This window comes from Gobio gobio, assembly GCF_949357685.1.
Source record: "Gobio gobio genome assembly, chromosome: 20".
In the NCBI taxonomy this organism is placed as follows: domain Eukaryota; kingdom Metazoa; phylum Chordata; class Actinopteri; order Cypriniformes; family Gobionidae; genus Gobio; species Gobio gobio.
In genome coordinates, this window is record NC_137113.1 from 28877395 (window position 1) to 28903783 (window position 26389).

The 26389-nt window shown below is 39.2% G+C and overlaps 1 protein-coding gene across 1 annotated transcript in view; it reads right to left on the minus strand.

Annotated features, from left to right (window-relative positions):
• Window positions 1–26389, minus strand: part of svild (supervillin d) — a 153683-nt gene that overhangs the window by 12973 nt on the left and 114321 nt on the right. The window contains exons 7-19 of the mRNA XM_079846082.1: window positions 21187–21334; window positions 20905–20988; window positions 20706–20786; window positions 20432–20612; window positions 18596–18768; window positions 15917–16072; window positions 15684–15820; window positions 15166–15313; window positions 14560–14705; window positions 14186–14361; window positions 11528–11669; window positions 11150–11447; window positions 31–288 (exon numbers count right to left, since the gene is read on the minus strand). Coding sequence (XP_079702208.1) covers window positions 31–288; window positions 11150–11447; window positions 11528–11669; window positions 14186–14361; window positions 14560–14705; window positions 15166–15313; window positions 15684–15820; window positions 15917–16072; window positions 18596–18768; window positions 20432–20612; window positions 20706–20786; window positions 20905–20988; window positions 21187–21334 — 2128 coding nt within the window. The remainder of the gene's footprint in view (window positions 1–30; window positions 289–11149; window positions 11448–11527; window positions 11670–14185; window positions 14362–14559; window positions 14706–15165; window positions 15314–15683; window positions 15821–15916; window positions 16073–18595; window positions 18769–20431; window positions 20613–20705; window positions 20787–20904; window positions 20989–21186; window positions 21335–26389) is intronic.

A 26389-nucleotide genomic window follows, 5' to 3' on the forward strand; every position in this document is an offset into this window, starting at 1 on the left:
GTTGTGTTCATTGTTATCTGTGTTTATTACCTGTGTTGTTAAAGCTATCTTCCCTGGAGCCTCGGTGGATGATTAGCCCTCCCTGGAAGAGTTGGAGGAAGCAGGGCGGCTCTTTGCCCTGTATGACCAGCACTTGCGCCCCCCTGTGGTTGCCCAGCTCTACCGTCATGAGGGCAGATGTGCCACGCCCACTGACACTGGAGTGACGTCCCTGCCAGAAGAAGCATGCTGTGCGTTCCCTGCCTGGGCCAGCTGTACTCACCTCACCAGGCTTTTGTCTCTTACCCACTGCGAACACATGCAATCAAATATTCAGCACCTCTTCTGGCTGAATGTGTTTGAACTAAATGTGATTATCATCTTCCCCTGCTGGTCTGTTTTCACACTGTATGTGTACAATAAAATTGAATTATACAGTCAAGTACTAAGAGTACTAAGGAGTCAAAATTATGATGCACAAAAGTACTGCAGGATTTTTTTTAATGTTTTTGAAAGAAGTCTTATGTTCAGTCTTATGTTAATTGACTGCATTTATTTGGTAGCAATATTTTGAAATATTATTACAATTTAAAATTGTAAAATATGATTATATTTTAGAAAGTAATGTATTACTGTGAGTCATTATTCCTCCAGTCCTCACTGTCACATGATCCTTCATAAATCTTGCTAATATGCTGTTTTAGTATTCAAGAAACATTATTATCAATGCTGAAAACTGTGGTAGGGACACACATTATTTTTTTTCAGGATTTGTTAAAAAGTTCAAAAGAACAGCATTTATTTATCTATTTGTCTTTTGATCAATTTTGTATCCAATTGAATGCTCCCCCAATGCTCAGTGTAAAATAAATCTTGGCTTTGAATCGTACTTCTCTTATTGGCACCCTTAACTTAATATTTGCATGAACACCCTTTGGAAAAAAGAACTGAAATCAATCGCTTCCTATAACCATCAATAAGCTTCTTACACCTCTCACCCGGAATTTTGGACCACTCTTCTTTTGCAAACTATTCCAGGTCTCTCATATTGGAAGGACGCCTTTTCCCAACAGCAAGATCTCTCCACAGGTGTTTAATGGTATTTAGATCTGGACTCATTGCTGGCAACTTCAGAACTCTCCAGCGCTTGCCATCCATTTCTGGTGCTTTGTGAAGTATGTTTGGGGTCATTGTCCTGCTGGAAGACGCATGATCTCAGAAGCAAACCCAGCTTTCTGACACTGGGCCCTACATTGCGACCCAAAATCCTTTGGTAATCCTCAGATTTGATGATGCCTTGCACACAGTCAAGGCACCCAGTGCCAGAGGCAGCAAAACAACCCCAAAACATCTTTGAACCTCCACCATATTTGACTGTAGGTACTGTGTTCTTTTCTTTGTATGCTTCATTCCGTTTTCGGTAAACAGTAGAATGATTTGCTTTACCAAAAAGCTCCATCTTGGTCTCATCTGTCCACAAGACATTTTCCCAGAAGGATTTTGGCTTACTCACGTACATTTTGGCAAACTGTACTCTTGCTTTTTTATGTCTCTATGTCAGCAGTGGGGTCCTCCTGGGTCTCCTGCCATAGCGTTTCATTTCATTCAAATTTCAATAAAAATTCGACGTATAGTTCGCTATGACACTGATGCACCCTGAGCCTGCAGGTCAGCTTGAATTGGAACTTGTTTGGGGCTGCTTATCCACCATCCGGACTATCCTGCGTTGCAACCTTTCATCAATTTTTCTCTTCTGTCCACGTCCAGGGATATTAGCTACAGTGCCATGGGTTGCAAACTTCTTGATCATGTTGCGCACTGTGGACAAAGGAACATCTAGATCTCTGGAGATGGACTTGTAACCTTGAGATTGTTGATATTTTTCCACAGTTTTGGTTCTCAAGTCCTCAGACAGTTCTCTTCTCCTCTTTCTGCTCTCCATGCTTAGTGTGGCACACACAGACACACAATGCAAAGACTGAGTCAACTTCTCTCCTGTTAATCTGCTTTCAGGTGTGATTTTTATATTGCCCACACCTGTTACTTGTTACTTTTTTTATTTTGTGTGAGTTTCCTCTGTTTTTTGTGTGGTTCCAATACACACAATGGGAATAAACAGGTGTATAGCAAAACGTGTAATTGAAGTACTTTTCTATGAGAAATACTTAATTTTCTGGAAAAATTTCAGGGGTGCCAACACTTTAGGCCATGACTGTGTGTATAAATATATATATATATATATATATATATATATATATATATATATATATATACAGTATATATATATATATATATATATATATATATATATATATATATATATATGTGTATATATGTGTATATATATATATATATATATATATATATATATATATATATATATATATATATATATATATATATATATATATATATATATATATATATATATATATATATATATATATATATATATATATATATACACTCACCTACACTCACATCCACGACGCATGCGCGAGAATATGACGTAGCGCCGGGGTTCGGGAATCCATGAAATGCACACTTTAGCCCGATTTTGAGAACTACGCCGAGACCTAAAGCACGATCAATGTAGAATTCAACAGCTTAGATACGCGCGTCGTCCTCTGCTTGTAAACAAATCGCTTCTGGGTCATGTGTCCGAACGCCGGATCTACGTCATATTCTCGCGCATGCGTCGTGGAGCCACACACGGAAGACAAGAACAAGTTGGATAAAGGTGTTATTTTGATTTTTTTTTGCGCACAAAAACTATTGTCGTCGCATCGTAAAATGATTGTAGAGTCACTGTGGTGAGATGGACTTTGTAACAACGTTTTAAGTGCCTTTTATGGGTCTTGGGAGTGTAAATGTACTGAATGCCAATGGAGGCCTATCTGAAGCCTTTCTCAGCCATCAGCTTTACACTAAAATATCTTCATTTGGTCTTACGGGTGTCGAACGACATGAGGGTGAGTAATTAATGACAGAATTTTCATTTTTGGGTGAACTAACCCTTTAAGCATGTTTACGTGCTTGTCCTTCGGACAAGTAAATCTGTCATCCACTTGTCCGAGTAAAAAATGTGCTTGTCCGGAAATTTTCTTTTTTTTGTGTGTGTGTGTTGTAAATAAAATGTATTCTGAAGCAATATTCTCAACAGTGTTCAATCAGCTTTGACATATACATATTTGTGATATTTTTACCTTTTATAAAGGGCATTTTCCCCCTAATCTTAATAAACATAGGCTATGATTCAGATTTCCTTTTATATTCTTAAATTAGATCAATAAATTAAATTAGAAGACGACACTGGCTGTTACCAGTCAAATTAAATAATTTACACTGAAAAATTACAACTGCATTAAATAATGTTATGAGATTATGTTTTAAATATTTTTTGAATATACAAATAAGAAATGTTGGAAAGATGAAACTAAACTGCCAGTAGGTGGCAGCAGGTGACCGTCTGAATGAGTGAGTCATTGAGTCGATTCGTTCAAACACTGATTCATTCAAGAATGAGGCGGTCATTTACGAATAGTTCATTGAATCTTTGATTCTATCGATTCATTCTAAACGCTGAATCATTCACTAACACGCTGTTGCTGTGACACTCATTCTGCTGTGATCTTTTGGAACTATTTTCGCTGCTGTAATAGAACAAAAACACTCAATATTGCATCTAAACTGCAAGTGACTTAATTTTAATAATTGTTTATGGGACTGTCATATGAAATCAGTGTCATTTTCAGTCGTGATGTTATTCAGGAAAACAGCACTCTTGGTAATGTGACGTTGCAACTGTATCATGTTATAAATATAAATAAACTCTACATTTTTACGGCAGTGTGTTAACTGAGTTTCTCTGTGTGAGCGGTGCACATTTGTTTAGATTTCTCCTCCAGAGGCTGCGCGAGCGTAAACAGTGCGTTAGTTACCGTCAGTTCATTATACATTATTATCATTCACTGTCAATCGCCACTTACAGTAATAAATGCAGAATCATTCTTGCATTTGGGTGATTCCCTAGTTATTTTTGTTAATGACGTTTTATCAGGCTACTTATCCGTCGGGCAAGTAAAATTCTCTTTTACTTGCCCCTTCAAAAATTCCACTTGTCCCGGACAAGCGTTAATTTCAAGCCCTGCATTTATGCTGCAAGGAAACTACAGTTTTGTTAGTGTAAGTTTAATTAAATGGCTGGGCTCGACATAAACACTTGTCCGGGACAAGTTGATTTTTTTTGAAGGGGCAAGTGAAAAATAATTGTACTTGCCTGACGGACAAGTATCCTGGTTAAAACGTCAAAACAAAAAATAACTAGGGAATCACCAAAGTGCAATAATGATTCTGCATTCAGTTAGTGTAAGTGGAGATCGATAGTGGATAATAAAAAACGAACTGACGTTAACAAGGTTGTCATGTTGAGGCTCACGCAGCCTCTCGAGGAGAAAATCGAAAACAAATGAGCGCCGCTCATACAAAAAAACGCAGTTCACATATACGGTTAAAAATTGTGGAGTTTTTATATTTATAACATATGATGCAGTTAAAGCTACACTGTGTGATATTTTCCCCCATCTAGCGGTGAAAAGGTATATGACCATCCAGTGACTTTAAATTTCTGTTCCTCTCAATTCCGATTTCGTTTTAACTCCTACGGTGGCCGATTTAGTCCAAGATTAACATGGCTTCCAGTTCGACCTCGTCCACATTCGACACGGTGCCTGTGGGATATTCTGTGCGCAGTGGGATGGTTGGAACTCAACTGGCCTAATTATTCGGCTAGAAAGAACTGCAGCTAATCCAGAGTGAACTTTGATGATAGTAATGTTTATTCAGGCATAAACAGGTTTGCATGGATATGTACATAAATGTGGTTTCTGTGAGATAACAAATAAGGATGGTAAATATACATGATAATGACATGACAGAAGATACACAGTTAAGAACTGTATAACTATACTTATAAGTTACATTTGTATAATGTAACCGTTAACCAGAGCTTTTTGTACCATATATAGGCGCTAAATGCAGCTGCATTAAAAGGAGCGGAGCTGCCGCTGCTGCTGCTAACAAGCGGTGTCGGGTTATCAAAGTGTGTGCAGCTTTAGCACTGCAGTGCGCTCTGTATAAGTGTTAATATGCCGATCAGACCTGATACATATTTCCATCAACATACATTACAAGCAAATATTTTCTATAAACGAATAAACATTGTTGATAACAAAATAACTGAATGATTATTCAAATAGGTGAGCATTACGCTATTGTATGTTGACACAAAAATACTTCTGAGGTGACATCAACTGAATTACGCGATGACACACTCTGAAACACATCTACAATGACAATAAATATTATTAACGTTACTTACGGAGTTATTAACGCACAGAAATACCACACAAGGAAAAACAGACTTTTGAGGAATAAACAAGCCAGGAAAACTCTGTATAACTCTGTTACTGGAGCTGCTGAGATGAAAACTCTCTGCACATGCACCAGACAAGTCTGAACAAGTTGACGCGCACATGCGCGAGGGAGGGAATTTTGAACGCGAAAGGCGAAGCTTGAATTTACGGGTATGTCCCTCTTTGGCTAATGTTCTTTCAAGATGGAGGGGCAACATGGCGACCACCGTTAGATCCCATTACCTTATGTATTTTCAATGGCATATTATAAACTTACGAGAATACTTTATTACTTGAAAGAAGTAAATATACATTAATGAGCACATATATTTTTGAAAGAACTAAGTGTTTTTAGCTAAGAATAGACTAAAAAAGTTACACAGTGTAGCTTTAAGCAACATCACACAAACAAGAGTGTTGTTTTCCTGAATACCATCACGACTGAAAATGACACTGATTTCATACGCCAGTTCCATAAACAATTAATTAACATTAAGTCACTTACATTTTAGATGCAATATGGACTGTTTTTGTTCTATTTCGCAGCGAAAATAGTTCCAAACTAAGATCACAGCAGAAACGTAACGCATCTCACAGCAACAGCGTGTGTTACTGAATGATTCAGAGTTTTAATGAATCGGTTGAATCAAAGATTCAATGACCTATTCGTAATCGACCACCTAATTCTTGAATGAATCAGCCGTTTGAAAGAATCGACTCAATGATTCACTCATTAAGACGGTCACCTGCCGCCACCTACTGGTGGTTTAGTTTCATCTTCCCAACATTTCTTATTTGTATATTCAAAAATATCTAAAATAATGATCAAATTTAAAAATATAAAATGAAAGCTGAAGCATAACCTATATTTAATAAGATTATGGAAAAATGCCCTTTATAAAAAGGTAAAAATTTTATCAAATATGCATATTTAAATATGTCAAAGCTGATTGAACTCTGATGAGAATATTGCTTCAGAATAGATTATATTTACCAAAAAAAAAAAAAAAAAATTCCGGACAAGCTAATTTTTTCCTCGGACAAGTGAATGACAAATTTACTTGTCCGAAGGACAAGCATGTGAACAGGCTTAATGTCGAGCCCTGAATGGTTTGTTTTTCTTCTTTTTTTTCACAGTTCAACACAAATAAACCTGTGCAGTTTTATATATCTAACAGCGAGGAGACTGACTGACCATCTTTCACAACGACCATCAGTGAGGAGACTGATATCCTCCAAATCGACTGTCATTCACGTGGCAAAAACTAAAGAAAAAGGTAATACAAGCTGGCAAATATTCTAGCATTTATGCTACGAGTAAACTACAGTTTTGTCAGTGGAAGATTAATTAAATGGTTTGTTTTTCTTCTTTTTTTCACAGTTCAACACAGATAAACCTGTGCAGTTTTATATATCTGACAGCGAGGAGACTGACTGACCATCTTTCACAACGACCGTCAGTGAGGAGACTGATATCCTCCAAATCGACTGTCATTTACGTGGCAAAAACTAAAGAAAAAGGTAATACAAGCTGCTGTAAACTACTTGATTTATAATTATTACTTGTACTGTCTTTACATGCTTGCATACTTTTTCAAGCCTGAAAATATGGATTGCCTAGACTTTCGATGGATGAACAAAATTGAATGTTAAAAAAAAATTATATTTATTCTGATGGTGAATGAAAGACTTGTGGGTTTGGAATGACATTAAGGTGCGTAATGACTGCGTAATGACAGCCTGTTCTATAGGTTGTATATCTTTTTGCTTTTCTTTTGTTCTAGAACATTTTGCTGATGCACCTCAAAGCACTAGTATTATTCCAAATTAAATCTTACCTATTAATTTAGTAAAATGTGGTGTTAAAATTAAAAGTATTACGTTTTCTTAAATATTCCAGTCAATTGAACAGACCGTTTGCATGTCTATTTTTCAAGGCTTAGTTGTCATACATGAACATTTAATTATAGTGTCTTCCCTGAATAGGGCCTGTTTGTTTTGTAGATATAAAGGCATGCATTAACAAAGATTATTTCAATCCATTTAGAGAGAGGATCTTGACCAGGCGCAAAAAGCAGCAGTTGCCATCATTGCTATCGAGGAAGACGACAAACCACAGGATACTGCTTGTCCTTGAAGATGAGGTGGTAATGTCTGCCAAGTCCTGGGTTAGTGCACTGTCCTGCTTTTTGGACTAGTATGCCCTTCACATGAGTTACCCGAAGAATGAGTTACCCGACTGTTTTTTTTTTTTTTAGTTCAGGAAGTGCTGCTAAATCTTGAAGACGGGAAGGTCAGGCCAAAGTTGCTTGCACTTAAAAATGAACTTCTGATTAAGTAATATGGATGCTTTTTCTGGTGCCATTCGGCAATTCAATTTGCTGTTCTTTGAATTTTTAAACAGCAGTTTTAGAATTAGTTTTGTCTGTTAAAGTGATACTCCACCGTTTTTTCAATAAATATTGTTATTCCCTTAACTAAGACGAGTTGATACATACCTCTCTCGTCTCAGTGCGTGCACTTAATTGCTCTGACACGCAGTGACATTTTTATAGCACTTAGCTTAGCCCACTAAGCCCAGTTCATTCATTAGGTACCAAACAGATCAAGTTAGAAGCGACCAAACACCTCCACGTTTTCCCTATTTAAATACAGTTACACGAATAGTTGAATGACCAAGTATGGTGACACAAAATAAAACGTGGCGCTTTCTAAGCGGGTTAAAAAGGATAACTAATGTATGGCGGAATAGCACTTTTGAGAGAGTACTTCAACTCGGCGCAGTAAAAAGTCCTGCTTATCCTGAGAGGATTTTTCTCTGCGTGACTTTTTACTGCGCCGAGTTGAAGTACTCTCTCAAAAGTGCTATTCCGCCATACATTAGTTATCCTTTTTAACCCGCTTAGAAAGCGCCACGTTTTATTTTGTGTCACCATACTTGGTCATTCATCTATTCGTGTAACTGTATTTAAATAGGGAAAACGTGGAGGTGTTTGGTCGCTTCTAACTTGATCTGTTTGGTACCTAATGAATGAACTGGGCTTAGTGGGCTAAGCTAAGTGCTATCAAAATGTCACTGCGCGTCAGAGCGATTAAGTGCATGCACGCACTGAGACGAGAGAGGTATGTATCAACTCGTCTTAGTTAAGGGAATAACAGTTTAATATGAAAAAACAGTGGAGTATCCCTTTAAAGTCTTAAAGGTATAGTTTATTTCTCTTGGGTATAGTGTATGTGTGATTAAATTGTTTTAATGTTATTTGGACTGCACATCACAATGATTTTGTTTTAAAATGTCCATGTTTGGGAAATCTGTTAAAGTCTTAAGAGTTGACATTTCATGGGAAGTGTACATATTAATGTTTTCATGTTATTCGGAGGGCACTTAAGAAATTAGGAATATATTACATGGGGAAGGTGCAAGTCTGTATTTATTGTGATGCATTTGGACTGAACAGCACACTTGTGTTTTATGACAACCTTTTGTGATATGAATTTCAATAAATATTGTTAATATTTGCATCCTTTTCTTTCATCTTCAAACTGTTTTTTCCCTTGTCTTATGTAACTTTATTTAACTTACATGATACGCCAGTAGCCATATCACCCTGCAGCCCAAGACTGGTTTCCCACTGAAGCTAAGCAGGGCTGAGCCTGGTTAGTACCTGGATGGGAGACCAACTGGGAAAACCAGGTAGCTGCTGGTAGAGGTGTTAGTGAGGCCAGCAGGGGGTGCTCACCCTGTGGTCTGTGTGGGTCCTAACACCCCAGTATAGTGATTGGGACACTATACTGTAACAAGCACCGTCCTTCGGATGAGACGTTAAACCGAGGTCCTGACTCTCTGTGGTCATTAAAAATCCCAGGATGTCCTTCGATAAAGAGTAGGGGTGTAACCCCGGCATCCTGGACAAATTTGCCCATTGGCCCCTCTCCATCATGGCCTCCTAATCATCCCCATATACAGATTGGCTTCATCACTCTGTCTCCTCTCCACCAATCAGCTGGTGTGTGGTAGGCGTTCTGGCGCAATATGGCTGCCGTCGCATCATCCAGGTGGATGCTGCACATTGGTGGTGGTTGAGGAGATTCCCCCTTCTATATGTAAAGCGCTTTGAGTGCCTAGAAAAGCGCTATATAAATGTAACAAATTAATTATTATTTATTAATTTGAGTTTAATCAACTCAAACCATTTACCACAATCGGTTTCCTCAAACCATTTGAGTAGCTAAATAGTTGTGAAGACTTGGTTAGATTTATTAAATGAACTCAAACCAGTTAGTTTGAATTAATGGAATTAACTTAGAATGTTCAAGTTGCCTATACTCTAAATTATTGACAAACTCAACATTAAATTATGAGTGAATACGACTCTTTCTATATAAGTTCACAATACTCATATGTATTCATTTTTAAACTTAAATGGTTTGAAGCAATTAGTTTCCTCAAATGGTTTGAGTTGAGTTAACTTGCTGGGTTTTACAGTGTACTAATACTGTGTTTGACCCCCTTTCGCCTTCAGAACTGCCTTAATTCTACGTGGCATTGATTCAACAAGGTGCTGAAAGCGTTCTTTAGAAATGTTGGACCATATTGATAGGAGAGCATCTTGCAGTTGATGGAGATTTGTGGGATGCACATCCAGGGCACGAAGCTCCCGTTCCACCACATCCCAAAGATGCTCTATTGGGTTGAGATCTGGTGACTGTGGGGGCCATTTTAGTCCAGTGAACTAATTGTCATGTTCAAGAAACCATTTTGAAATGATTGGAGCTTTGTGACGGTGCATTATCCTGCGGGAAGTAGCCATCAGAGGATGGGGACATGGTGGTCATAAAGGGATGGACATGGTCAGAAACAATGCTCAGGTAGGCCGTGGCATTTAAACGATGCCCAATTGGCACTAAGGGGCCTAAAGTGTGCCAAGAAAACATCCCCCACACCATTACACCACCACCACCAGCCTGCACAGTGGTAACAAGGCATGATGGATCCATGTTCTCATTCTGTTTACGCCAAATTCTGACTCTACCATCTGAATGTCTCAACAGAAATCCAGACTCATCAGACCAGGCAACATTTTTCCAGTCTTCAGCTGTCCAATTTTGGTGAGCTTGTGCAAATTGTAGCCTCTTTTTCCTATTTGTAGTGGAGATGAGTGGTACCCGGTGGGGTCTTCTGCTGTTGTAGCCCATCCGCCTCAAGGTTGTGCGTGTTGTGGCTTCACAAATGCTTTGCTGCATACCTCGGTTGTAACGAGTGGTTATTTCAGTCAAAGTTGCTCTTCTATCAGCTTGAATGAGTTGGCCCATTCTCCTCTGACCTCTAGCATCAACAAGGCATTTTCACCCACAGGACTGCCGCATACTGGATGTTTTTCCCTTTTCACACCATTCTTTGCAAACCCTAGAAATGGTTGTGTGTGAAAATCCCAGTAACTGAGCAGATTGTGAAATACTCAGACTGGCCCGTCTGGCACCAACAACCATGCCACGCTCAAAATTGCTTAAATCACCTTTCTTTCCCATTCTGACATTCAGTTTGAAGTTCAGGAGATTGTCTTGACCAGGACCACACCCCTAAATGCATTGAAGCAACTGCCATGTGATTGGTTGATTAGATAATTGCATTAAGGAGAAATGGAACAGGTTTTCCTAATAATCCTTTAGGTGAGTGTATATAACATACATACATACATATATACAAAGTGCAAAAAGTAACATTACAAATAAATGAAGCTCCATGCCTCACTCACCAACATTAGTGACGGAGTATTTCCAGCGGATGACATAGGTGTCGCCCTCGTGCAGCTGGCTCACACTCTCTGGCGGGATCTCAAAGTCATCAAACTCACGGATGTGCCATGCGTCCACAGCAACGGTGGCCAGCTCAGCCTGCCGGCCATCCTCAGAACGGACCAATCCATGACCTCTCTGCACGTCCACACCCTCCAGCACCATCTTCACAGGGCCTGCTGCTCCCGCCAGCATCTCTGTGACGTCACACGGCTTCAGCTCAGAGTCACAGGTGGGAAGGTGCTGACTGACTGGACTCTGGAGGAGAACAACAAAATGCAGGTTGTCAGTATCTTTTCAAAAGAGAGAGAAGGTTGGAGTGCCTTACTGTCTGTTACCTTCACCACCTCCTCCACCACCAGTTCATCTTTGGGGGGCTTCCTCTCTGCCCAATCTAGAAACTTCTCTCGGAATAGAGCGGTTTCATTGTGTTCTGACAGCCGGCCAAACAGGGCCCAGCTCGGCCTGCCCTCACCTTGTCTGCTCACAAACACAGACACAAGTGAGAAAAAGGAGTACGATTCTAATGAGATATGAAATACTCATAATGTAAAAATTGTCATTACATTATGAGCTCAAGATTTTATTACGTTTTGAGAAAATTATTACATTATGAACATTTTATTACAATAATAATATAATACTTATTATATTATGTTCAGTTATTACATTATGAGTTGCAACAGCAACCAGTATAAACCAATTTGTGAAAAAAAATGCCTCTTTAGCCCTATTTGGATGGTAATGGTTTCTCATGGGGTCGTAAGGTATTTTCATCATTGTCAGGGGCTAGTCTGTGATTTTATTGCCATCCGAATCCAGAATGTCAGTGTTTTTCTCCCACCACCCACATAAAAATCCCCAGTCGAATTATCTACAGTTTTTTGACAAACACCAAGCTCGTGTGGTAATTTAATTGCCGTCCGAATCCACATTTCTGAGTTTTCAAAGAAGAGATCACTTCAAAATGTATTGTTTATATCCTTTTTGACCTCTGCGGAGCACCGTACGGTTGCGTTTTGCGGTAATTGGATTGCATTTTAAAGATCTAGCCCACACTTTTATTACTTAAAAGCTGGAAAGTATTTACAAGAACAATATTTCTTGTAAATGTATTAACCTATTTCCGCTCATTTCCACGTTTTTAAAATGACATCCATCATTTTGAGATAAAATAGAAGACAAAAAAAAAACCATCTATATCTTTCTATTTTTTAAATCTTTCTGAATGCACAATTTTTATCACTGAGGTGGCAAGAAAATTTATTTTTATGGATGTCCACATGAGAAACAATTACTGTCCGAGAAGAGCTTTTAACTGACTTGAATAATTCAATTAAAAATATTGACTCAATGTTACAAGACTAATTCACTGAATTGTTTGAAACAGATCTTGACTCACTAACTGAACTGTAATTTACTTTCATTTTCTCCAACTTTAAAATATAACTATTAAATACTTTTTTTTTTCATATTCAGTTTGTTCATACATTTTGTTGTAATAAATGCAACTTTAAACATATTAATTGTTGTCCCTGTTTTTCATTTTTGTTTACAAAACAAAATACTTTTATTCACCTCTAATATACTCTAATCGAATGATACCACTTGAGGGCAGTATTGTGGTTGCATATATCAGTCTGTTTGCGAGGTGCTTTCATGTGTCCTGGTTTTAATGGCTGTTCTTGAGATTCTACTGAGTTAAACATTTTTGAGAGCTTAATAAACCACTCTCTAACCCTCTATGGTACACAATATGATTTCAATGAGGAAAAAAATAATTGTGGTGTTTTTCCTGCTTAAAATAGGACACTATAACAATAGAAATACAATTTTTCATAATTTTGTTATTTATTTATATTTGAAAAGTTTGTTGCCTCAAAGCAACATTGTACCACAACGGACAAATTTAAACATTTGACATTTTCATGTAGAAAAAAGAAATATATTTATTGAAAACATCGATTTCTTTAACCAGACACCTGAACAAACACATTTATCCAGTTTATAATGTATTACAAATTTCCTATTTAATAAAAAGTAATATTTCAAATTCAGCTGTTGCTCTCAGGCAACATTGTACCATCGTGGAACACAAGTATTACCAAACCATCACATCAAGTTATCATGTCAAGTTATATCAAGTTATCATATCAATATATCGTGTCAAGTTATCATATCCATCTCCATCTTCGATCAATCCCTGCCGGATTGTCACTATGACCTCATCTTCCTCATCACATGACAACTAATCCTCATCCTCATCGGTTGTGTTATATACCTTTTTTTAAGTGCTATAGAAAACGTGCAGATCATAATATATGCAGTTATAGTATGTGAATTACTAATCTTATACGTGCATTACAAAATCATGCAAAAATGCAAATACATTTTGAGAATTTTAACTCTTTTCCCTACAAATAAACTATATTTGTATCCAATCTACTGTGTCTGGTATGGCCTTATGCGATTCCATTATGGTACAATGTCGCCTTGAGGCAACACACAGTTTTTTGTTATCAACTCGAAAACATTTGATGATATATAATGTAAAGTTCTTGAAAATACTTCTTTACTTACCAGTGAAGGTGACTCATATTTTTTGTGGGTGATTAGCTGGACGGAAACTAGTGAAAATGCACTTTTCATTGGAGAAAATATGGAGCCATGTGACCTGTGCACATGTGCTGAAACAGGACACAAAATGGACCCTTGTGGGTCATGTGACCAATTTTTTGCACTTTCATTGATTGATTAGTATTTGAGTTCTTCTTCCCTAAAATAGGTTTGACCAATAAATTGGTGTTTCATTGTATTAAAAATAAACTAAAATAGACTATGTTGCCTGGAGGCAACACCGTACCATAGAGGGCTAAAGGCTCAAGGTATCACCAACAAAATCATAATCTGGTAAAACAGGTCCTACAAGATAATTTTTTATCACATACAGAGAACATGAGCTATAAGCATGAATATTCAGTGGAGGTGTCACTCACTTAGGGGTGTCTTTATTGGCTGAGGAGGGGTCGAGGGGGTTGACCCTACAAGTGCTGTAGTCGTATGCGCCACTCCAGATTTGTTTGCCCAGCTGCACTGCCACCTTCCTGTCACTCAAAGAAACATCCTTTCCAGTCCAGATGTACACCTCGCTACCAAAGTCAAACACCAGCGCCTACCACACACACACACACACACACACACACACACACACACACACACACACACACACACACACACACACACACACACACACACACTCACTTTGAGTCAAGTTCAGTACAATGGGAATAAGCACAGTTTACCAGCACACACACACACTGATCATCTACAATAGGACAGAACTGCATAGAAGAGCCTATAAATGTGACACCTCCTTAGAGTTCAGCAGAGAGACACTGGGGATGGATGCCCAGGCCTCCTCATAAGGAACCAGCTTATCCTCCACCAGCCTGTAGACACAGTTTGACTCCACTACAGCACTCTCATAGAGTTCATCTTCCTCCGGCTCCCCAGCACCTGTAAAACACATATATACACATCTTCCCTAAATTAACAGTATATTAACAACATGCATTTAACTTCCATAATTTCACATATTCCTGAGTGAAACTAAATATCTAGCCGGAAATAATGTTGGACAGGACAGATTTTTGCCCACTTGCATGCAATCTGATAATGAACATTAAGATACATTATGTTAATCCTCACCTTCACAGTCCTGAGAATAACCTTTTGATTTTACGAGTAAGAGTGTGGTTCTGGAATTGTTCTGGAATTTTTTTAAGGTTTGCAAGACTAGAGGATAAACTGAATTCGATTATGTAACATGAGTAAATTCTGGCCTAGAGTCAATGGTCTGTATATACACAATTACAATTGAATGTGTGTGTTTATGGAGAGTGAAATATTGTAATTTCAACATCTGTGGTTCATGTGCAGGACCTGGCAGTCTATATGTTTTTGTAAATGCCTGTACCTCTGTACTCAGTCTTTCCTCCCAACAGACTCCAGAACTCTTTGGCCGAACGGTTTTCTGTGTTGATACCCTCCTCCAGCACGGTGATCTGAGGAGCTTTGCAGCCCAGATCTCTCTTTGTCTGGATGTACTGAGCCATCTCTGAGCTCTGACACACACAAAATGTAGAATGGGTCACTAACTAACTAACTAACTAACTAACTAACTAACTAACTAACTAACTAACTAACTAACTAACTAACTAACTAACTAACTAACTAACTAACTAACTAACTAACTGGAATAAATACATTTGAGCTGAAGTACAAAAATGACCAAAGATAAATAAATAATTAAAGCTAATTGAAAAAAGAAAAAATACTTTATTTAAAATGAAAACTGAAAATATAAAAATAATAGCTAATTCAAAACATTAATCAATTCTATGATAGTATATAAACAATGCTAAAATAACAATCGTGTAATAACCTGTTATATATAGAATAGGATTGGGTTTTTCTTTTTCTTTGTGGTTGTACCTTAGCTCTTTCGATGACATTGGCAAATTCTCCACTCCAGAAAAAGCAGTGTTTGGGAGTGATGAGCAGATAGCAGTCTCCGCTGTTCAAAGAGCGGGCTGTGGGTTCAGCCAGACGCACCTGAATATGTCTGCGGCCTGCATGAATTAACAGACAAGTGTTAAAAGCAGAACATGCACATGTAGGACATACAAACTTGCACTGATATTTGGCATGATCCTTGACTGCTTCACCTTTAATGTGGATGAGCATGAGCTTGTGGAAAGGCACAGCGCTGTTGTTGGTCACCACCTCTGTAGACTTCACGCTCCGCAGATTGACTTTCTTGAAGTTCTCTTTGCTGGCCAGACCTGCTAGAGCCGCATCTGCCAAATTTGAGTGCTTGGCCACTGAACACAGAAGAGACATTTAAAATCAATGAACAATCTTCATATGTGCTACATCGCCATTTTAATTGCTACTTCAATGTAAAAGGAGAAGAGAGGAATGCTCAGTAAAATAAGCTCCTAATTACTGCACATTACATCATTTCACAAGAAATTTCTTCTAATAAAAAATAAACAGCACTTTTCCACTTAAGTGGGGCGGCAGTGGCTCAGTGGTTCATGTAGGTTGTCTACAAACCGGAAGGTTGGTGGTTCGATCCCCGGTTCCACCTGACCAAGTGTCGAGGTGTCCATGAGCAAGACACCTAACCCCAGCTGCTCCCGACGAGCTGGATGGCGCCTTGCATGGCTGACACCGCCGTCGGTGTGTGAATGGGTGAATGTGAGGCAATGTGTAAAGCGCTTTGGATGGCCATTGGTCTGTTAAAAGCGCTATATAAATGCAGTCCATTTAAGACAAAGCATTACAATTTTCTTTTTTTATTAAAATCTTTTAAATGTTTTAATTGAAATATTCAGCTCTATTTCACCACATTTAGCACCTGATTAGCCCCCACAATGAATTATTGTCATTAAGAAAAAAAACTTGTAAAGGGTCTTTGTTTCCTTTCAATTTTGGCCATTTCGACTTTGTGTCAAAATCTGACACTTTGGGGAAACACCTTTCACAGAGAAATCCTGAAATCTCATTGACCTCACTGTTGTTCTACAACAGGCCAATGGCAGTCAAGTGCGCAAAATATACAAGACGGCGCTGAGCAACATTACCTCAGAAATCTTACTCTTTCAAGAGAATGCATATAAGAAACCTCTTTCACCGCTGAGTCAGTGCCTACAGCGGACCACACTTCTTTGCTGATCCCCTTCAGGGTTCCGGTGAGAATTTTGTAGGCAAGTCATAGCCCCTCGACACAGGCACTTTCAGAGATTTTACAAGATCCACGAATGTAGTTCTCTCCCCTCATCGATTGAGCGGGGTGCTCATTCTGAACTAACTCGACTATTGCTGATTCTTGTTCATTCACAGAATGCAATGAACAGCCACAGGCGTATGATCATCAACCAACTTCAGTGCTTGGGTCTTACGTTAAACATGTGTGAAAAAAAGAGGCCAGCTTCAGCCCACCCCATGCATTTCTTTCCTGGGTGTGAGTCTCAAATCAATTTCTATGAGAGTCCATGCACAGCTCTGGCTAAAAGACCATGTACCATTTCATGCTTGGTACACAGGTCTGCTGCACATCCTGGTAACCCACAAATGCATAGATGCTATGGGACTAACGTTTAGTCCATTTTTAGGGGTGGCGAAGAGGGCTGAAAGCGCAATATGGCTCAGTGTACATTGTCCTACATGTCAAGTTCTATGGTTCATAAAAAAGAATGGTACAGTAAAAAGTGATAAATATTTGGATTTTGTTAGAGGAATACCTCTACCTAAAGCCCTCCTAAAATGGACCTAGTGACACCAAACCCCCTGATACCAAAGCCTGTCATTTTCTGTCATAAAAAATTATGATGTTGCACTTAGGAACATTCTTATGAACTTTGTCTTAAGAACTTTCTTAACTTCTTTCTTAAGATTTCTATGAATTTGACCCCAGGAATTTTCTTCTTCATGATGCGGAAGAGGCTCTTATTTCATAATAAAGTTATCGACTTCAGTTCAATCTACATTGCGTCATTACTAGTAGATGCTATGGGGAAACTCCTTCTCTGAGTAATACTGAAGCCCTATTGAACAATGCCAAACCATAAAATTTGGCTTATGAGGTTCAAGAATGCAAACTGGAGATGGGCCTTCTCACCATATAAGGCGGAGCTGAACAGTCATTGCCTCAGAATCTTAAGATCTCCCCCCTGGACTATTTGCCTTTTCCCGGCTACAACTGAGTTCCCACGGGACTTCAGCGCGAGACTACAGTTTGCCATCTAAAACACTATTTCGGTGAGTTTAAACAATGGCTAAGTTGCTAAACGCATCTCGTTGTCATGTAAGGGCCCTGTTCATGTTGGACAGACATTTTAATTGCATTTTGAGTCTGTTAAGAGGCACAAAGACACTCTTTATGTATATGCCCCCATAGCTGCCGTGTTAGCTGAGTGAAGCTCTGGGCATTAACTGTAACAGCTCCGTGTTGCAAGCACCAATCCGGTTCGTTTTTTTTCTTCTATAGACAGTACTCACAAAGGTATAACGATCAAGATTAATTTAAAAATTCACCGGAGTTCTCCTTTAACACCGTTGCATATTCTGCATGTCAGAAACAAATATAACGATATCTCCATCTCCGCTACTGATGTACACAAAGTAAGCGTTCAGTAACCAGAGATGTTTTTCATTTTCATAACTCCAGACATTTTAAGAGTAAAACAGATGTCAAAAATGTAAGTATGTCTTAATCTAAACAAAGAACACCGTTAACAGGTGGAACACAGCTGGAACACAGATCTTTGTGGTGAAATAGCAATGTAAAAGTGGCACAAACATTCCAAGAATTCATCTCAAAATGTAACTAACAAACTTACTCCGCTCCATTTGTATCCTTTTCACCTCCACGGAGGCCACGTTCAGTCTCTGTTCAGTATAAGCCTGTCTGAGGTCGTCTCGTGCCGCCAGGGCCCGAAGAGGGTTTCTTGAGCTCTTGGTTCTCCTGCAGGGCCGCACTGAACGCTTATGTTCCTCAACTGCTGATGTTAGTCTGCAATTAATCAAGAATACATTCATCAGAGCAAGAATGAAGACATCAGAGCAGTTCTTGTTAACAAGTTTTGGACCATGAACCGCTGTTTAGGATCCAAAAAGTTTGCGACCCCATGCAGTCACCCACATCTTTGAGATACAGACCCTGCCTACAGAAGTAAGATATAGAGTTTAGGATCTTATAGGCATAATTGCTTAACTTCTAAACTACATTCTAAAAAGTGGTGTATTTAATGCAGCTGTCACTAGTAGAATGGGGCACTAGCGGACGGATTGTTTTTTGAGCATGAGAAATAGTAGGTTATTGTTAGCGCTACTTGAGTGCAGAAAAACTGCGCCCACAATTGTTGTAGAGGGAAGTTGGTGATGTTTTAGTAACTGTACTGTGCTAGTTTTTAGACTGTGTTTTTATCAATAACCTTTGTTTTAATTAGGCTCTTAACACTATTTATTTGCACATTTTGTACACACGTTTTAATAAACATCGACTTGGACACCAACTAAGTTTCCATTTTTGCATCCATCTTGGCGTGAATCTATTTGTGACCACTCAGGTCCTTATCTGAGCAGCCATATCACCCTGTAGCCCAAAACTGGTTTCCCAATGAAGCTAAGCAGGGCTGAGCCTTGTCAGTACCTGGACGGGAGAACTCCTGGGAAAACTAGGTTGCTGCTGGAAGAGGTGTTAGTGCGGCCAGCAGGGGTTGTTGTCTGTGTGGGTCCTAACGCCCCAGTATAGTGATGGGGACACTAAACTGTAACAAGAACCGTCCTTCGGATGAGACGTTAAACCGAGGTCCTGACTCTCTGTGGTCATTAAAAATCCCAGGATGTCCTTCGATAAAGAGTAGGGGTGTAACCCCGGCATCCTGCCCAAATTTACCCAATTGGCCTCTGTCCATCATGGCCTCCTTATCATCCCCATATATCGATTGGCTTCATGACTCTGTCTCCTCTCCACCAATCAGCTGGTGTGTGGTGGGCGTTCTGGCGCAATATGGCTGCCGTCGCTTCATCCAGGTGGAGCTGCACATTGGTGGTGGTTGAGGAGATTCCCCCCTTCTATATGTAAAATGCTTTGAGTACCCAGAAAAGCGCTATATAAATGTAACAAATGGTTGTTATTATTATTATTATTATTATTATCATTATCTCAGGTTTGCTGAACCTCCCCCTGTGATACACAAGAAATTGTCACTTTGGCATCCAGGCAACGTTGCAGCCTATATTTCACATAAGATTTTAAGCGCAACAGAAGCTGCATATTTTATATACAAATCTATCTGATGGCTATTAAACTGATTATAAATGCGTATTTCTTTATACACACAGTACAATAAATAAGATAGTTGATAGAAATCCACAGAAATTCAGAGAACCTCTGCCATAGAGGATATCATGTCATAACAAGAAACAAATATGGACTGCAGCATCTCAAAGAGTTATTTTTATCTTCTATGGAACAAAGATATTTTGAGAAATGTATGTTTTTTGTCCATACAACGGAAGTCAATGGCATTCTTCAAAATATTTATTTTGTGTTCCACATAAGAAAAAAAAGTAATACCTTTGGAACAATATCAGGTAGTAAATGATAACTGGATTTTGGTTTTTTGGTTAACTATCCCTTTAAAACCCCAGTAATTAGAGCAATATCTCACCTGGGCGTGTCTGACAGGATGATGCTGAAGTCTTCTTCCTCGCCCAGTAGTACACTGGAGCTCAGAGTGGTGGGTGATAAGCAACTGTAGAAGCGCCCAAACGTCTCTTCATCATCCAGGGTCATCACCTCCTTCTCTTTCTTCTCCATCACCTCGATGGTGGAGTTCTTCATGCCTGTGCCTGCATGTTAAAGGAAGAGAGAAACAGATAACTGCATACAACTATATTTTGCATTAACCTGCAAGTTATTAATGGAGTAATTCAATGAATAACCTTTATTGTGAAGTCTGTCTAAGAAAGACTCAAGTTTGTCCAGTCTTTTATCTCCCTCAGCATCAGGACGTGTGGAGATTTCTGTTCGAGAGACATTTCCAGGCATGAAAGAAGAACACTTTGTAGAGACAATGACAATACATCAATGTGACAAGTGAGTATTCAAACAGGGTCACAGAAGATGTCAAAGACTGATAACCTTCTAACGGTTTGACTGGTGTACTGTTGCTAGCCTTCTTGCTGAGGATGATGGGAACATCCTCTCTGCTGGGTGACACTAAGCCTGATGGGAAACAGATATGTCAACATGAAAACATTCTTATCACTGCTTGAACCACAGAATGCCCACCTAATTTCCTATGTACAGGGACCATGGTACGCAAACGTTTTCAGTTGGTTTGTGCATTTACCTTTAAAAGTTCAGGTCTCTGCACAAAGCTTAGTCTTTGGCTATAAATCAGGCAAATTATTTTATCCACACCTTTCTTAGCCATTCGTCCAGCAACAGAGAACTGGGTGGAGTCATTAAAAGCTCCTTTGCCTTTAGCTTTCCATTGTTCCTCCTTCTCCTGCAAGATCTTCATCCGCTCAGCCAAAGACATCTTTGGTTCTACGTCTGCAGAAGACTTCTGGAGAGAGAAAGTGAAAAACAAAATGAATCCGTTAAGCTGTTCCACTCTGAAATCCCACTTGTACTACAGAGATTGAGAAGTCAAACATGCACAGATTGTGATTTATAAGGTTGTCTTACAAGAGAAAACCTTCTCCTTATTGAGCTCATCTGACAAAAATACTGGTGATGGATTGGAATATAAAAATTGCATGTTAATGCTAGGTGTAATGGGAGTCATTAGCATCAGCTGAGCTTTCAACAGTGAGAAATTAACATCCTAATGTGAGGCAATGTAATGCACTCTTATCAAAGTCAAACACCAAGAGCTGCACCTTTCAATATAGGCTATAGTGCGGGGGTCGAGAACCTTTTTTCACCAAATAGCCTTTTTTTTTCTCATTAATACATTTTGTTGAAAGAGCTGATGCAAAAAAAACCCCAGTATTTTACTATTATTACTAGGTAACTTTTTTCAATAACATTTCAATGGCAATAACATAGCAAATTCAAAAATAGATGAAAAAAGTTTCCACCTGAACAGCACAAAACCTCTTCAGTGTCTTTTTGTGTGTGTCAGGCGCCATTTTTTGTGCTCACAAACTTTTTATGCTCCTCTGAATTCTTTGTTTTGGCCATCTCCACAAACTAGCTAGGCAGCTGCTTGTATCTGAGCTCCAGAGGTTACTATGGCTGTTCACACAGCAATAGAATATAGTTGTGAGTGCTGTATTTGACTCCTTAATATAGTTACATTCACAAAGTTTAGTAATTTATGGGATTTAGTTATTAGTTATTTATAGGTTTTAGAATCGGTCTTCCATTGGAACTGCATATTTGTGCATATTAACAGATATTGCTGTCTGTTAATTAAGATTTGACTGATAATGAAATCATGCCATGTTAACAGTGATAATAATTTGTATGGACATCATTGATATGTACTAAGTTTAATCACTGTCAGTTTAATCGCAGCCTCTATAGCAGCAATAGGTTCCTAACAACTGCTATAGAGGCTGCCACTGAAATTAATTACATAGGATGCACAATTTTAAAATCTATTCTTGAGTTATGGTAGTAATTATATAATTTTTTTGTAAAGTGTGTTTTTTTTTATGTGTTGGTTAAATGGCCTGTGGTTCATTGGCAAATGGAGAAACATTCATTTCTGCCTTGCTTATGCGGTCCCAGTCAGTTCATAGTAAATTTCATGGTGTTGACATGCTATAACACATATCTTTCCAAGGAATTTGCAAAGCCTGAAATGGCTGGATCCATTAAATAGAAAAATAGCCCAAATGGTTTATTCGAATCAGCTGACATGATCTAGAGGGAATTTTAATTAGAGGGACCAGCGTCTGAATGTGGATAAATTACATGAGACAACAGAGATTTTAAATGTAGGGTTGAAACGACTAAAGTCCAATATGAAGCTGCTCATCAAACTGCTTTCAAATGTCTTATTGACCTGACTCACTTCACCTGGAAGGTTTAGTTTAGACGTATAAGTTCTTCCCTGTGAGGAAAAATTTCAGATTACCACAGACTTTACAGCTGGAGGAATCTAAACATCAAACTAAACTAAATTATTTGTCCCTTTTGCCATTTTCGATAATAGTGAGGACAGGAAATGAGGGAGATCATGGATTGGAAAATTTTGCAAGCTGGATTCAAAACTTGTGTCACCCACACAAGCATCAAGGCTCAATGTGTGCACTAATAGCCAGGCCCATGCTGTGAAACACTTAAAATAAGCTGCATAAAAAGACTATTACAATTTAGCTGAAATCAGATCCTCCATAAAAAAAAAAAACCTAGTGCTACAAGGTGTCAGAATTAAATTACCTGTCATCACCCATGAGCCACTATTGTATTATGAATCAGACATTTCATAAATGAGCCCCATATGGAGAGTAATAACCATAGGTAATCTGTTATTGGAGTCCATGACTCGGACTGTGACTGAGAAAGGGCCCTCAGGACTGAACAGGATGGAGACTGAGTTATTAATCTGAAGGCTTGAAGGCCCACACTGCTTACTGCCCCTCCACATCTTGAACATGTGGTCATCACAGGTGTTACTTTTTGGAATAAAGGCCCTTGTAAATTCCAGAATTTACTGTTCAGAGCCCTGTGGATAAATAATATCTGACATGTTCCTGGTCCCTTTAACAGGAATTTGAACATACACAAATGTGTGCATACAAATGTGCCAAAAGCCGTAAAGCTTTTCAGCAAATCATTTTAGGGGAATCCCTGATGCTGTGGGGCAGAAGGAGTTGGAATACTTGCCCCAAAGCCTCAATGGAAGACAGCGTTTTTCCAAGGAACCAAAGCAGATACTGATAATCTCAGAGAGCAGCCAATTTAGTCTGGAACAATAGTACTTAACAAAAGCCCAGCGCTCAAGCATAAATGATTCAGATAAAACAAACAAACAAACAAACAAACAAACAAACAAACACACACACACACACACACACACACACACACACACACACACACACACGTTGGTGCATTTATCATTATGAGGATATTTTGCGGATAAAAATGTTTTAATGTAATGATTTTTATATAAATATTTTAATAAAACTTTTATTTTAATGTTTTAATGTTTTTTAAGTCATTTTAATTATGATGACTCAGGAAATGCCCTCATAAACCATGTTTACGTTGTAATACCAGTGTCATTAAACAAATTTGTGTCCCCATAAATCATATAAACAACACACGTTGTTTTACAGGGACTTTCCACAAACTGTATAATCTATTCCCCTACACTAACTCTACCCCCCTAAACCTACCTATCACAGAAAACTTTCTGCATTTGTACATTTTCAAAAAGCATCACTTAGTATGATTTATAAGTTGTTTTCCTCATGGGGACCAAAAAAATTTCCTTTGTCCATCTTTGTGGGGACATTTTGTCCCCATAATGTAGGGTTTACCAGGACCACACACACACACACATCCAACTAAAGGCAGATACACAGAAAAGTTTGTTAATACACTGTACTTGTTTTACATCTATCCTTGAAACAAGATACATTTTACCAGACATTAACGGTTGTTTTCAAGGTGCATCTTAGATTAGATTAGATTCAACTTTATTGTCATTACACAAGTACAGGTACAAGGCAACGAAATGCAGTTTAGGTATAACCAGAAGTGCAATAGCAGCAAGTGCAGGATATACAATGGTTGAATAAGTGCAAGACATGGATATATACTGAATATATATAAATATATATATATATAGAGAGAGATGGTTATTACTATAAACATAATTTACAGGTGAATATGTACAGTGAATAAATATACAGATGGCTATTACTATAAACTGAATTTTACAGATAGAGGTATACAATGATATGTTAGGCTAAAATGAGGAATATAGCAGTGAATTAAGGTAGTGCAATAAATTATGGACAGAAGCTATCCGAAAAAAGTGTAAAAGTGCAGTGGAAAGTGATTGCATATTACAGTTAGAAGTAATATGTAACACAGTGCAAAATGCATTTGTAAACAGTTGGTACTGTAAATAACAGTCGGCAGTGCAAATGAGCATAATCCAGTTAAGGTATGGTAGTGCAAGATGCATAAATGGACTGCATTTATATAGCGCTTTTAACAGACCAATGGCCATCCAAAGCGCTTTACACATTGCCTCACATTCACCCATTCACACACCGACGGCGGTGTAAGCCATGCAAGGCGCCATCCAGCTCGTCGGGAGCAGCTGGGGTTAGGGGTCTTGCTCATGGACACCTCGATACTTGGTCAGGTGGAACCGGGGATCGAACCACCAACCTTCCGGTTTGTAGACAACCTACATGAACCACTGAACCACTGCTGCCCCTGCATAAGTAAACAGTTGTTACTGTATAAACAGTCGGTAGTGCAAATTGACATTCCAGTAGTGCAAATAACAAGTGAAGGCAGATGTGAGGGGGGAGAGGAGAGTTAACAGTATATGAGGGGAGTGGATCAACGAGGGTTAGAGTTCAATAAAGAGACAGCTCTGGGGAAAAAACTGTTCTTTAGTCTGCTGGTCCTGGTCCGGAGGCACCTGAAACGCCTGGCGGAGGGCAGGAGAGAAAACAGTCTGTGTGCTGGGTGAGAGGAGTCCTTAAGGATGCTGCAAGCTCGATGCAGGCAGCGTTTCCCCTGGATGTGCTCGATGGCAGGTAGTGGAGTCCCTGTGATGCGCTGGGCAGTTTTCACCACCCGCTGCAGTACCTTGCGCTCCGCAACAGAGCAGCTCCCATACCATACTGCCACACAGTTGGTCAGGATGCTTTCTATTGCGCAGCGATAGAAGTTCACCAGGATAGCCGAGGAGAGCTGATTCTTCCTCAGTGTCCTGAAGAGGCGCTGATGAGCCTTCTTGACCAGGCTGGAGGTGTTGGTCGTCCACGACATGTCCGCCGAGATGTGGATCCCCAGGAACTTGAAACTGGAGACACGCTCAACAGCCATTCCATTGATGTGGATGGTGTCGTGTTTGCCTCTTGACTCCTTCCTGAAGTCCACGATTTTGGTGGTGTTGAGGAGCAGGTTATTTTCAGTGCACCATGTGGCCAGGTGCTGGATCTCCTCCCTATAGGCAGTCACATCGTTGTTACTGATGAGCCCAATCACCGTAGTGTCGTCCGCAAACTTGACGATGGAATTAGATCCATACACAGGCTTGCAGTTGGAGGTGAAGAGGGAGTAGAGAAACGGGCTTAGCACACAGCTCTGTGGTACACCAGTGTTGAGTGTGATGGATGTGGAGCAGGTGAATCCTGATCAAACATTCTGGGGTCTGTCAGTTAGGAAGTCCAAAATCCAGTTACATATTGAGGTGTTGATGCCCAGGTCTCCAAGTTTGGCTATTAACTTGGTTGGGATGACAGGGTTAAATGCTGAGCTGAAGTCAACAAACAGCATATGTGCGTAAGTGTTTTTATTGTCCAGATGAGTGAGCACAGAGTGCAGTGCCATGGAAACGGCATCCTCTGTGCTCCTATTGCTGCGGTAGGCAAACTGGTGTGAGTCCAATGTGGATGGTAGAGAGTCTTTTAGGTGTTCC